Raw genomic sequence first — 14911 nt, 5'->3', positions numbered from 1 at the left:
TAAAATGTATTTGAATATACACAAGTTCTCCTTGGTATCATTGTCAATTAAATTAGTGAACAGCAAACATTAAATTTGCCTTTTAGTTGTATGTACAGTGGTTCCCAAACTGGGTACACATACCCCTAGGGGTACATGAAGGTACTACAGGGGTACTTGAGAGAAAGGGGGACATGGAAAAATGTAAGAATAAATCATGAAAATAAATGAAATTTTGTAATGTTATATTCTTCAAAAGGTGGGTTATCATTCATTCATTGGATCATATGCTATAGTTTTCTCTTGCAGTTTTCTAAGCAAAGGTTGTAGTTGGGTGAAGGGGGTACTTGGGTTCAGAAATCAGGGAAAGGGGGTCCTGAAGCCCCACAAAGTTGGAGAACCACTGTTGTATGATGTGTGAATGTAGTGAATGTGTGTGTTAGTGTGAAGGAGACTGCATGCATGGTGATAGTGTAACATGAACTTTTTCTGAACCCATATTTTTATATATTTATGCTTGTATAATATATTGATGTGATTATTTTTGTCTTGATATTTTTACTGTGAGCAGCAGGGCTCTTGCTCTGTCCACTGTTTCCCCCTCAGGGACTAGTAAAGTTTATCTTAAATTCGCAAATACTATTTGACCCACTGTCCAAAGTACAAGCCAATCATATTAGCTCTTAGTATGGACTGCTGTTCTTGTAACTCTCTTTTAAGCGACTGCTGCTTTGCTTCCAGGTCATGAACTTTCTGAACAAGATGGCCGGAAATGAGTACGTGGGTTTCAGCAATGCCACGTAAGTCTCTCTCTACTGGACTATTGCTATCCTCATGCTTTGAATAATGTTTGCGTAATTGCTTAGCAGTATGTTACGCAATTATCCAAAGCGGAGACAGAGATGATTTTGGTGCCAGTCATCTTGTCACATACTGCGACAAGACAAAAACTCTCTGTCACCCTTTTCATTGTTTTCATGCTGTATGATGGCCAGGCCCGGTTCCAGAACAAGATTACTTAAGGTGCATCTAAAATTAGTGGGGGTGCACATATAATCAAAGCAATCAGAGCGATAATGCAGACACTAGTAAGTTCCAGTTCAATTGGAGGTACAATGAAAACGAAAGTTACGTATGTAACTACGGTTCTATGAATCCCGAATGACCGCCAGAGGCGGTGCTTAAGCACTGAATATTCCCCTTCGCGCATGCGCAGTTCGAGTATTGTATACCAACAATGTCACCTGTGACCCCCTGGATGACCGGACCGAGGTTATATCTTCCGGTGTCATCAGGGATCATTTCCTACAGAAACTTCTCGCGAGCACACGAGGATTCTGAGTGACAGAGCGCTCTGGCGGTCATTCGGGATTCATAGAACCGTAGTTACATACGTAACTTTCGTTCTATTTCATCCCTGCTGACCGCCAGAGGCGGTGCTTAAGCACTGAATGACTTATACCAGCAAAGTCACGAGGAATCCTGAGTACCCACCTCAATGAGTAGAATCAGAGGATTCTGGCACCAGGACCACGCCCAGTGGATGGGGAGTGGCAACATTCACCCGGTAGAACCTGGAGAAAGTGTCTGGTGACGCCCATGAGGCAGCAGCACATATGTCCCCCAGGGATACCCCTCTCAGGGCAGCCCATGATGTGGAGACACTCCTGGTAGAATGGCCCCTCACGCCGGATGGCAGGAGGCGGTTACTCGCCCCATAGGCATAGCTGATAGCGTCCACAATCCAGTGGGACAGACGCTGTTTGGAGAGAGCGCAACCTTTGTTAGGGCCACCATAACAGAGGAAGAGCTGTTCTGACTGTCGAATGCACATGGTAGCTGTAATATAGGCTCTTAGGGCCCGCACTGGGCACAGCAGTTCCCGCTTGTCCCCCCTCTCTCCTGGTGGGGGGTCAAATCGTGCAAGCCGTATTGGCTGGTTGAGGTGTGAGTGCGACAGCACCTTAGGGAGGAATGCTGTGTTTGGCCACAGAGTGACCCCCGAGCCATCTGAGTTCCACCTCAGACATGAGACACTGACAGACAGGGCGTGCAGCTCACTGACCCGCTTTGCTCAGGTAATGGCCAGGAGGAATGCAGTCTTGCATGACACCCACTTTAGCTCCGCCTGTGCCAAGGGCTCAAAGGGAGGCCTGCCTAGAGCATCCAGCACCAGGGGAAGGTCCCATGCCGGGATTCTCGGGGCTCTTGGAGGATGCAACCTCTGAGCCCCCTTCAGGAAGAGGGACACCAGACTGTGGCTCCCCACTGTGCCATTGTCGACTCTGGCATGTCGACACGATATTGCCGCTATGTACACCTTCAGAGTAGCAGGAGCCCGGCCTTTGTCCAGGAGGGACTGCAGGAACTCAAGGATAGTAGGCACAGAACAATGTACTGGGTCCTCGCTCCGACCCATACACCAGTTGTAAAACAGCTTCCATCTGTTGTCGTACTGCAGACGAGTGGATGGCGCCCTTGCATTCATTATAGTATGCCTGACAGGGTCTACACAGCTGCTGAGTAGTGGTTCGGGCCCTCCAGCAGCCAAACGCACAGCTGGAGGCGTTGGGGATTGGGATGCCAGATCTGACCTTCCAGTTGGGACAGGAGATCTCTCCTGTCGGGGAGGCGCCATGGAGCGCTGCGACAGAGTCTGTGCAGCAAAGGGAACCATGTCCTCCCTGGCCAGAAGGGGGCCACCAACAGAATCCTGTGCCCCTCCTGAAGAACTCTCTGAAGTACTAGCCGAATCAGAGGAAGCGGTGGGAAGGCATATAGAAGACCCTCTGGCCAAGGATGAGCCAGTGCATCCTGGCCCAGAGGGCTGGTTGTCTCCGCTAAGGAGAACCATAGAGGGCAGTGAGTCGACACCTCTGAGGCGAAGAGGTCCACCTCTGCTCTGCCGAAGCGGCTCCAGACTGTGTGCACCACCTCTGGGTTGAGGCACCACTCCCCTGATGGAGGCTTTTGACGGGAGAGGAAGTCTGCCAAGTGGTTCTGCTCTCCCGGTAGATATATTGCCCGTAGGCTGATCAGGCGGGGGGCCGCCCATGTCAGGAGGTCCCTTGACACTTGCAGCAGCCGTGCAGACTTGGTTCCCCCCTGATGGTTTATATGATAGACGGTCGAGGTGTTGTCTGACCGAATGAGGACGTGCCTGCCTCTCAGGTATGGCAGGAATTTCTTGAGAGCTAGGTGCACTGCTCGCAGCTCCAGCACATTGATGTGTCCGGCGCGGTCTTCCCCAGACCACTGCCCGCGAGCCGTCCTGCTCTGCCACACTGCACCCCATCCTGCGGGGCAGGCATCTGTGGTGACAGTCTCCCTGCGGGACGGGATGGAGCCCATAGGGACCCCCCTTGCCATATAGGCCCCGTCCCTCCACGGGGCTAGGGCGAGGAGACACTGCTGTGCCACTCTGACCTTTCTGTGTCTGTGCCGCTTGGCGTCCAAGCGGAAGCCGTTCAGCCACCTCTGCAGGGGGCGCAGCGACAGCAAGCCCAGCGGAACAACAGCTGCGATGGATGTCAGTTTGCCCAAGAGCCGAAGAAACGTGACATAGGGCAACAGTCTTCCCCTTTGGAACAAGGGAAGAAGGCGTAGGATGTCGTCCACACGGTGTGGGGACGGACAGGCTGTCATAGTAACAGTGTTTAATGCTAACCCAATGAAGGTTGTGGTCTGAGATGGTTCTAGACAACTCTTTTCCATATTTACCTTGAGTCCTAGGTGGGACACGTGGGACAGGAGGCACCCTGTATCTTGGGCCACTTGAGCTCGGGATGGTGCGCAGACCAGCCAGTCGTCTAGGTACGGAAGGACCTTCATGCCCTGAGACTGCAGAGGTGCAAGCGCCGCTGCCACACATCTCGTGAACACCCGTGGGGAGAGAGAGAGCCCGAATGGCAGCACCCTGAACTGCCAGTGGTGGCCTCGATAGGCAAAGCGCAGAAACTGCCGGTGTTGATGGGCAATGGGGACATGAAAATAAGCGTCTTTCAGGTCTATGGATGTGAACCACTCTCCACGGGCTACAGTTCGCAGAACGTCTGCCGTGGTCAACATATGGAAGGGCATGACCTTCATGAACTTGTTGAGTTCCCTCAGGTCCAAGACTGGACGAAACCCGCCAGTCTTTTTCGGCACGAGGAAGTATGTCGAGTAGAACCCCCTGGGGTGCGACAGAGGGTCTACAGCCTCGATGGCGCCCTTGGCCAGGAGGGCAGCCAACTCCTGGTCTAAGGCTATGGCTTTCACCGGGTCGTTTATGATGGTAATTTTGACCCGGCTGGATGTTGGGGGCCGGCGTCGGAATTGAAGCTTGTACCCGTGGGTTAAGGTGGCAACCACCCACGGGTCTGAAGCATGAGCAGCCCAGTACCTGAGCTGCTGATGGAAAAAATATCCGACAGCCGGCCCCGCGGCTTCAATGTCCGCCCCGCCGGCCCCTAGGGGCCCTGAAGGGGGGACGGACAGGATCCGGGGCCCGAGGCCGATTGGAGGGCCGAAAGTCACGGCCCCGCCTCTGCGTGTACTGCTGAGGTTCACGACGGCTACTGATGTGCTCTGGTGGTGGAAAGCGGGCTCGGGGAGCAGCCGAGGGGCCCCTGGGCCTGGTGGGCGGAGGCATACGGCGAAGACCTGCCAGCTGCTGCCTGGTCTGCCCAGCCTGGATGGTTCGTTCCAGCGCTTCCTGTGCCGCTGACCCGAACATCTCTCCTGGCTCCACTGGGAGGCTACGGAGAGTCCTCCTCGACGCCTCAGTCAAATTAGACTGTGAAAGCCAGACTTGGCGACGAGTTTGGACCAGGATGGACATCATCCGTCCAATTTCCCTGGACATAAGGCCGAACGCCTCCAGTGACGCATCACAGAAGGCCACGGAGTCAGCATTCACATTGCCCTCCTGTAGTGAAGCAGAGAGGGCGAGCATGAGGTGTGACAGGGAGTTGCCTATACGACCGGCCCGAGCTCCCGCACCATAAGCCCTTGTGAGAAGGTCGTCAGTCATCCGACACTGGGGTCGGGGGCACCTAGCATCCCTTCGCAGAGCCTCATCGGGGGAAACAATGAGGGATGCGATGGCAGGCTCCATAGCTGGCATATGATCCAGGCCAACTCTTGCCGTGTCGTGCATGGCTGCCAGGGTTCGACCATCAGCAGAGAGACGGGAGCAAGCTCCAGTGTCCCTCCAACAGGCCTGCAACTCCCTTATGTAGTCCACTGAGTGAGGGACCTCAAAGGCAGTGGAGGCTGGCCTGCGCCTGAAGAAGGCGCTTGCAGGAGCCGATTCCGCTTGCTGCGGTATGTCCATGCGTAGGTGATCTAGCGCCCTGCGCATGACCGTACGCATGGGGTGGTCCTCCGTCTCAGCCAGCGAACTGTGAGCGGAGGAATGGGAGCCCGGCCCTGAGGCCCGGGAGACCCCATCCAATGAGTCTTCCCCATAATCACGAAAGTGAGTCGCAGAAGCTGCCAGGGAGAGTGTATCCTCCTCTGGGGCAAGCGCCGGCTCTGAAGGGACACCAGGCTGGTGAGCCATGAGCATGGACCTCATCTGGGCCAGCTCAGCGGACAGCTGCTCCACCTTTGATGACAGCCCACTGCGGTCAGACTTCGTCTTTTTCTTGGAGGGTCCACCCGCAGCGGCCTCAGCCAGACGCTTAGAGCTCCTACGTTGGAGCGGAGACACTTGGCCCGATGGGGGGATGTCACCTTCGCCCATTGGGTGTTCCAGCTCTGCCAGTCTGACAGCCCTAACTGCCCTAGGCATGTAGCTGCAGTTCATGCATGGATTGTCCGACAGTGCCTCCCTCAGGTGCACAGGACCAAGGCACGCGGGGCAGAGATCATGGCCATCCTCTGGCTGCAGAGGAGCCTCACAGGATGTGCAATAATGTGCATTATCCATCATGGTGGCACCAGTTAGTAACACCGCCACACCGTCTAATGCACACCCTTCACAGTTAGCCCAGAGCGCGGACGCAACTGGTCCCTACTGTAGATGCTGTATGCTGGGGGGAGGGAGCGCGTACGCTGCCTATACCAGCAGGCAGCAGAGGCTTACTCCTACACAGTATATATATATACACACAATGTAATTAATTAATATATATATTAATTAATATTACTGTCACTAGCAGTGGTTATACCAAACAAAACAACATCTAAACTCATTCAAAATGAAAACACTACTCACAGCGCTGACGCTATAACGTTAGTGAACAGAATGAGACCATATACTGGGGGAAGGGAGCGCGTACGCTGCCTACACCAGCAGAGGCTATTTTTTTTTTCTTTTTTTTTCTTTTTCTTTTCTTTTAACCACTCTTACAACGAAAAAACACTCATCATAGCGCTGAAGCTATAACGTTAATGACAAAATGAGGCCATATGCTGGGAAGAGGGAGCGCGCACGCAGCCTTCCCCAACAGAGGTTTATTCAAGTTACATAACAATAACGATAACCAATAACAACCGGGAAGCGCTAACGCAACCCCCACACTTGTAATGCCGGGAGGAGGCTGCGCAACGCAACACTCACCGGCAAGTCTGCAGCAGTAGGTATCGTTGAAGATACAGCTTTGCAAACAATTATGAAGTCACCTCACCTTGTCCGGAGAGGGAAGTGGAAAACACTGCCTTACCGGCGAAAGAACGCCGCAGCGTCCACCTGAACAAAAAATAACTCCTCTCATACGAGGAAGATATTTCCGTCGCAGCTCCTGGAGGGCGAACGTTCGCTGCTCCGACCAACAACGGCCGCGGAACTACTAGCAACGGAATGTACGTTTTAATATGAAGTATCTCGTAATGCTTTCAAAAGCACTCTGCGCGCGAGAAGTTGAAAAGGAAATGATCCCTGATGACACCGGAAGATATAACCTCGGTCCGGTCATCCAGGGGGTCACAGGTGACATTGTTGGTATACAATACTCGAACTGCGCATGCGCGAAGGGGAATATTCAGTGCTTAAGCACCGCCTCTGGCGGTCAGCAGGGATGAAATAGAACCACTCACAAAATAAAATCCTTTAGAGCACACATGGGCAAAATACGGCCCTCAGGCGCCATCTGTGTGGCCCGTGATGGAATTGCAAAAAAAACCCAGTGCACCTGAACGCAACATGCAAGATACCCACTGAATAAGTGTCCAAATGTTCATTCTGGCCAATACTCCACTTCTGTTATAGCATTTCAGTCTGGAATATGGAATATCTTTCAATAATCTTTATGACTAAAAGGCTACATTGAAGTAGAAATTTAAATAAATAACTAATTGGTTTTGGATTTATTTAGCTTCAAGAGTGCATTTTTGTTTGTGTGACCCTCAACACAGGCTTTGAGAATCCCGGGCCACTTACTGATACTTATGTTTAAATTAACCCACTCATATTCTGGTTTATTTCAAGAAAAACATTTCGTCTAGTGGAAATTCTAATTGGCTGGTAACTTTAAAATCTAGCAGCCATATTGGCAGGTGGTCAAAAAAGTTTATTTCAAGCCCTGAGAGCAGGTGGTGACATAGGAGTGAGTGAGAAAAGGATCAAATATTGGTGGTTAAGACTGAATAATGACATCACAACTGTTACGGTAATTTAAAATGAGTTATTCCTCTAAACCTGGCTTCAAATGCCCCAAATTTTTAGCGCTGGCGCCGTTTGGCCCTCAGCAAAACCTGGTAGCGAGGAGATTTTTTGTACCCCTCTCTATCATCAAAGTTGCCCATCCATGGGTTACGGCATGACAATATATGTTCGGCCCCCAGCAACAATCTGGGTTTCTCATGTGGCCCCCCATCAAAAATAGTTGCCCACCCCTGCTTTAGAGGCAAGTCCAAATAGTCAACCACACCAGATGTTATTCACCAAAAATAGAGTTCAGAGTAAAAACACTATTCGGGGGTTCGACATAAACAACACAATTTTGAAATTCAGTTTGTTCAGTTCAGTTTTCGAATCTGTTCAGAGTAAACCAACCCTCATCCAAATCAATAATAAAGGATCTCTCCCAAGCAATTTCAACATTGTTGAGTGACTGTCAATTGGTTAAACCGTTATTTAATTACTGGCAAATAGCGTAAGTTAATTAATTAGATAAATTATCTATCTATCTATCTATCTTGTCATTGTTATTGTTATTTATTATATTATTTAGGCTTATTATTCAAATTTCAACTAAGGGTGCAAAATATTAAACTGAGGGTGCAATGTATGCATTTTGCACTATCGTAGACCCGGGCCTGATGATGGCCATACATTTGATTGATATTTACTAGAAACAAATCAGTGCTGGTGCTGCTGATAACCGTGTCATCGCATGATTGCATAAGTGGCCTGGTTGTACTGTACACATGAGGGGGTGGGGTAATGGCATTCCAACACAACACCCCCCCCCCCCCCCCCCCCCCCCCCCCCACCACCCTTCCTCCACACACACACACACACACACACACGGCAGAAATGTCCTTCCTAACGGGGTGTGGTCTGCTCTTTGTGCGACAGATTCCAGTCGGAGCGTGAGTCAGGAGACAGGAATTTTGCTATCGGCTACTACCTGAAAGAAAAGAAGGTCCGACTTTAGAGAGCCTTCTCTCTCTCTCTGTCTCTCTCTCTCTCTTACTCTCACTCTCACTCTCACTCTCTCACACACACTCACACTTATGGTCTCTCTTTCTCTCTCTCTTCTGTCACTCTCTCTCCCTTCTGCTCTTCAAAGCTACTGTAAAGGGCTGCACCATAGATAGTGAGGGGGGAATTAAATTATTTCATCATCATTATTATCTGCTGTCCTGAGAAAAGTATTGTTTGTACAGATGTGGATACTATTGTTTAGAAACACCTATGGGTCTACTTTTTGTTCAATTGAAATGTAAACTTGAGTCATGAAAACGCACAAGAAATAGTTACTGCTTTTTACCTTTCCATAGCAGTATCCTTTTTTAAATCTCTTTTTCTGCCTCTCTTGCATCTGACTGAATTTCTTGGATGTTTTTCTGGGGCAAATGTACTTTACGGTTTTATTCATTGTGTGACAGAGCTGTTGATTTATTCTTGACTCTTCTGTTACTTCCTGTCCCCTTACAGTGTTTCCCTGAGGGGACGGACATGACGTCCGTCCTGGACTTCTACTTTCAAGTGAGTGCAGTGCAATTTTCAGCTTCCAAATCTTTCATTTTTAACGAGACAATATTGTTTTCCCGCTTCGTCAGACCGGACTGCTGTCAATTTGCTCGGTCGTGCTCCTGCTTCTCTACCCATTTAATCCTGTCTTCCTTTCTTTCTATCACCATCACACTCTTTTATAAACTCTCTGTTTTTGTATCCCTCTGTACTGCAGCTGTCCTCTTCTCTAGAGATTCCCTCTCTTTCTTTCACATTTAGGGGCCCTTTACACGAGGACAGTTTCTGAAAGAAACGACACAATAGCGTTTCCTTCACACCTTTTCCTTCACACCTTCTCCCTGTTTACATGAGCGCTGTTGGATTTTTAAAACGCCATAATGTACATGCCAGGTCGCTAGGTGGCAGTGTGATCACCTTATTCTTTGCCCATACAAGGACGCTTACTGCATGACGTAATTTCGCTTTAAACGCGGAAGTAGAGTACACTTTCCGCAGTCATTTAGACTTGCCAAAAAGCTTTTTTCAGGCTAAAAAAAACCCCCAAACTGTTAAAGTTTTAATATTTGTCGGGTGAGAATGTAACATATATGTGACCAGTTTATCAGAATAACGCCTATTGGAAATCTTTAACGAGCAGCGAGGACCGGGAGCGCTGACTGTGATCTGTCACCATATTGCTACTGGCAGTGAGAAAACACTGTCGACTGCTTTTGTAACTAACGTTAAATGCCGACCGGGTACAGCCATCGGCTCCTCGCAGCAGTAACGCTATGAACATGTAACTGAAGTTGGCCGCATTGTAGCTTAATTCTGAGTGTTGCCAAACTTCATTCATACTGACGTTGTATTTGGTTGCCAACTCGCGCACGGCATCGCGTGTGTCGCCTGTGCAGGCACATCAGAGTTTCTGAAATGTGCCGTTCCAAAGTGATTACATGGAGCGCTCAGCGGGGAGCGTCACCAAGAATTTCACTCTGGAGGGTGGTTTTAAAATGTGTCGTTTCCTAAGCGCGAATTCGCCGTCGCCGTCTTAACGGGAGGCACTAACGATACAATAATTCTCCGTTTCCATAGGAAACCGTCCTCGTGTAAAGTGCCCCTTATTCTTTCTTCTTTTGTCTCTTATCTTCCTCCCTCCCACCCGCACCCCCTACTGTCATTTTCACCAGCTTATGTCACTCTTGACCTTTCCGTTTGTGCCCCCCTCCCCCCTGAGTGTGTGGGACGGGATAACTATGCTGATGTCACTGTTGCGTGCATGGACAAGGCGCCTGGCTGGCACGTCATAAATCTGTTTCATGACTAACTGCTGAGCTCCTACATGCTGTTAGCACAGCATGGAGGAGGAGTGTGTGCTGTAGCAGCAGTACTGTAGCTACATTTTCCTCCTCCTCCTTGGTATCATTAAAGCTGCGTTAGGCAAGACTTTGATGTGAAAACACGCCCATCTTATCAGCCCACATCACAGTACAGGACTGCATCAGATAATGATGTCCCATCCCATCTGAGATTAGATCAATTCTGGCCTCGGGTTTGGTCACTGTCAGAACATCTAAGTAACAGATCAAAAAGTAACAAATCAGAACTTGAGTAAATCAACACTAAATCACAAAGGGCAGAAGGTTGCTGCTGCACTGCTCTCTGTGGGTTTAAACTTGAAGACATGTTGCACTTCTGGCCACAGCCCAGTCAGATCATATCAAATCAGATTTCTTCCATCAGCTGTCAAAGGCAACATAACTGATTTGATGTCACTGATTAGGATGTGGCCAGAGCTGCAACATACAGTATTTGAAAGCTTAAACCCATAAGAGAGCAATGCAACCACGCTCCCACCTCCTGTGATTTAGTGTTGATTTGCCCTTTAAATGAAATCCAATCTTTCCTAAATGTTTCTGTATGCTGTTTACTGAAGTTCAAATTACTCAAATGGTTATTACCTCTTGCTGCCAACATGCACAGTTGCCTTGTACAGCTTTTAGGCAGTAAAGAGCTGCATCAGGACGAAAGAGGAGGAAAGAAAGCCCAAAGACAGGACTTTATCGCCCCCCCCCCCCCCCCCCCCCCCCCCCCACACACACACACACACACACACACACACACACACACAACCGGGCACACCGAGCCTTACCCGCTCAGTAACGGGCCGGGGTCTTCCCACGGGCATTATCCTACCTCCCCCCACCCTGACCCCCATCTTATGTCACTTTAAAAGACTCAGTCAAATAAATTCCTCGTTTGTAATCTGATCACTTACTGCGGCTATTAAAGTGAATCTTGAATCTTGAAAATGTAGGCAGAGAGATGTGATAGAAATTACACAAATGTGTTTTGTTTTTGTGTGGCCCTCCAGCTATGTTCCATTGAGGTGACCTGCGAGAGCGCCAGTGTCATGGCAGCCACTCTGGCTAACGGCGGTTTCTGTCCAATCACGGGCGAGCGTGTGCTGAGCCCCGAGGCGGTGAGGGACACCCTGAGTCTCATGCACTCCTGTGGCATGTACGACTTCTCGGGACAGTTCGCCTTCCATGTGAGTTGAATGCACCATGTCACCAGGCACCATGTCACTGTGTTATTTTTATTTGATAAAACAGGACACATCCACTACATTAAAAGGTCTTGTGTTGTAGCATGTAAGCTTGTGGTGTTCACCTGGGTTTGACAGTTCCTTAAAGTCCCTGGAAACCAAAATCCACAAAAACGTTCTAACTATGTTATTTAGGGTCTTATGTTAGTAATTGTCTGCCTCCGAATTTATTATACATTACTTTCAACCCAAAGCCTTAAAATCGACACTTTTCTACAAGATTCTACAAGATACTTCCTCGTTGAAGAGAGCAGTGCGCGAGGTGCTAAAATGCAGGAGCTTATGACGTCATAAGCTCTATATAACCTTTGTACACGTGCGCAATCTGCCCTCCTTTTGTCCGTTCTTTGCCCCCAGTGACAGGGCTCCCTCAGTGTCCGTCTGCCTCCCACTCTGTGCCGAGCGCTATGCTGCTCTCTCTCTCTCCCTCTCCTCTCTCTCTCCTCTCCTCTCTCTCTCTCTCTCTCTCCTCTCCTCTCCTCTCTCTCTCTCTCTCTCTCTCTCTCTCCTCTCGTGTGAGAGAGAGCACAGAGAGACACACAGCCTGGTGACGCGAGGTTACTCACACATACACACACACACACACACGCTGTGCAGTCGCAGCAAGAGTCCCTCTCCGAGCAACGAACACACACACACACACACACACACACACACACACACACACACACACGCACGGTGTGTGTGTGTCGATCTCTCTTTCTCTCTTTCTCCGTTTCCCTCCCCCCCTCTGTCTCGCGCTCTCTCTCTCGGAGGCTGCTGCAGATGGGACACGCCCACACATTCCGCGGGAGAAAATACACTCTAAAAAATAATTAATTCTCATTACTTTTGCCAGACTGTCAAACCTAAATTTATATACTTTGCGACGTTCATCATCGTTCAAATTTGGCTGGTGGCTTATAAACATAGGCTCCTGTGATGTGATGAACTCAAAATGCTAAATAATAATAAAATATTTCTGGTTTCCAGGGACTTTAAGCACAGGTTGGCATTTTGTATGTCATAGAATAGCATCTGTTCCATTTTGATGCACAGTCCAAAATCCCTATGGAAAATATGGTTGAGCTTTTCAAAGAAATCTCTAATAATGGCAGATACACATGAGATTTACTCCCTTTTGTTCCAGGGATAAAAATGCATCCACTACCATCACTTTTGTGTCACTTTTGATCTTTTAGTTACTTTTAATAATACAGTTGGAATTGATTAAACCCAATCAATCACTCCTTCCTTCCATTTTCAGTGTTGTGTGCTTGTGACGACACTGGCAGACTCATGTAGCAGATCTGCTTGTATGTAATTTGTATGCATTCCCTGTTGTAGGTGGGTTTGCCAGCCAAGTCCGGGGTATCAGGGGGGATCCTGCTGGTTGTACCCAACGTGATGGGTATTATGTGCTGGTCGCCTCCACTGGACAAGATGGGCAACTCTGTCAGAGGAATCCAGTTCTGCACGGTACGTAATGTCCGAAACATGTGTTTGGAAATGTTTTTGAGATGATAGGTGGTCTTGCACAGATGTTTTATAATGGTCATTAAAAGCCAGATGAGGGTCAGACCTAACACCTAGATTAATGACTGAGGAGGAGAGGGGGATGTCCTGACCGGCAAAAGTGAGATGAGGTATGGGGGATGACTGAACCTGGTGTGGGGTGCCAACAAGAAGTTGTTGTTCATCCAGGGCTTTATCTCAGGGCTTGGGGCAGTTTTGATGTACAGCTACGTGTCATCAGCATAACAATGGAAAGGCATCCCATATGTCTGCTGATGACACGACCAAGGGGGAGCATGTAGAGAGAATTGACCTCTGCGGAACACCACAGGTGACATGGAGCAGTCTAGACTTGCATCCTCCCAGTGAGACATACTCAGTCGTGCCGGAAACGTAGGACTGAAACCACTTGAGCGCAGAGTCCGATATTCCAATGGTGGTGTGGAGGGGCTCTAGGAGGATACCGTTAGTGTGATTTAGCGTGTCAAACGCAGCGCTCAGATCAAGGAGAATCAGAAAGAGATGGTGATCCTGCATCAGCTGCCATCAACAGGTCATTTGTAACCCTGAGCAGAGCTGTTTTGATGCTGTGGGCTGAGCGAAAGCCAGACTGAAATTGGTCTAATAGGTTTTTGTGTTTAACGTGGCTGGAGCTGAGAAACAACCACTTTCTCTAACCTTGGACAGGAAAGCTAGGTTGGAGATAGGCCTGTAGTTGCTATAACCTCTGGGTCCAGGTGGGCTTCTTGAGGAGGGGGCGGATGCCAGCAACGTTGAGACCAGTTTGAAGGAAAAGGGCGACAGCTTGGCTGAGAATGGGGATGTATGACTTGAGCAAAGCTGTGGGAATGGAGTCAAGTGCAGGGTTTCATTTTTCTCAGGATTTCCTCAATGTGGCTCTGCTGAACACCAGTAAAATATGGGAGGGATGGCAAGCTCCCAGACAGGGGGTCGATTGCAGGAGGAGACAGAGAGGAAGAGCTGGACATCAGAGAACGAATGTTGTTGACCTTGGCTCTGGAAAAGTCAATGAAGCTGTTACATCACTCCTCTGTAGCCTCAATTGGGGAAGATGATTGTGGCTTCAGGAGATGGTTTATATTGAGGACAAACTATGCTTAGAGTTACCAGGGTTGTTATTGATTAGTTTGGAGTAGAACTGTGGCCCAGCATCTTGAAGGGACTTGGCCCTTTGATGTTTACGGAAGGCCAGATTATGGACAGCGAGCCCAGAGTGTCTGAGGCATTGTTCCAGGACACATCCAGCTGTTTATATTTCCTGCAGTTCATGTGTGCACCAGCAGAGGGCAGAATGTGAAAAATTGACCTCACGTGACATGACAGGGGCATGGAGATCAAAGACACTGCTCAAAAATGTCTTGTAGAGCTCCACTAATTAATCCACTGATGCAGAGGCTGGGCCGGTGATGTGCTGCAGGTCCGTAGTCATGGTGGCTGGGTCAATGCTTTTCCACTTCCGGAAAAGCATTTGACGGTAAGGTCTAAATGGCCATTTACCATTTAGTCTAGTAGGGGGTGACAAGAATGTCAAGGCCATTGAGACCACCTTGTGGTCAGACACACCCAGTTCATAGACCTGTAGATTATTCATGGGGGTGGAGTCAGTGATGACTAGATCAAGTGTGTGCCCCCTGGTCTGAGTAGGAACATCAACATGCTGCTTCAGACCAAGACACTTAGGGCCTGTGTCCATCTAGCGTCTT

At 49.1% G+C, this 14911-nt stretch overlaps 1 protein-coding gene across 2 annotated transcripts in view; it reads left to right on the top strand.

The window, feature by feature from the left end:
• The window catches only part of LOC310778516 (glutaminase kidney isoform, mitochondrial-like), a 75796-nt gene that overhangs the window by 43104 nt on the left and 17781 nt on the right, over positions 1-14911 (top strand). For both annotated transcript variants that reach the window (XR_014552776.1, XM_083638966.1), the window contains exons 9-13: positions 721-779; positions 8486-8552; positions 9068-9118; positions 11460-11636; positions 13020-13151. Coding sequence is in view for 1 of the 2 variants with exons in the window: in XM_083638966.1 (XP_083495092.1) it covers positions 721-779; positions 8486-8552; positions 9068-9118; positions 11460-11636; positions 13020-13151 (486 nt within the window). In the remaining variant the exon portion in view is untranslated. The remainder of the gene's footprint in view (positions 1-720; positions 780-8485; positions 8553-9067; positions 9119-11459; positions 11637-13019; positions 13152-14911) is intronic.

Source organism: Poromitra crassiceps, assembly GCF_964638095.1.
Source record: "Poromitra crassiceps genome assembly, chromosome: 6".
Taxonomy (NCBI): Eukaryota; Metazoa; Chordata; class Actinopteri; order Beryciformes; family Melamphaidae; genus Poromitra; species Poromitra crassiceps.
This window is presented reverse-complemented; position numbering and strand designations above follow the sequence as displayed.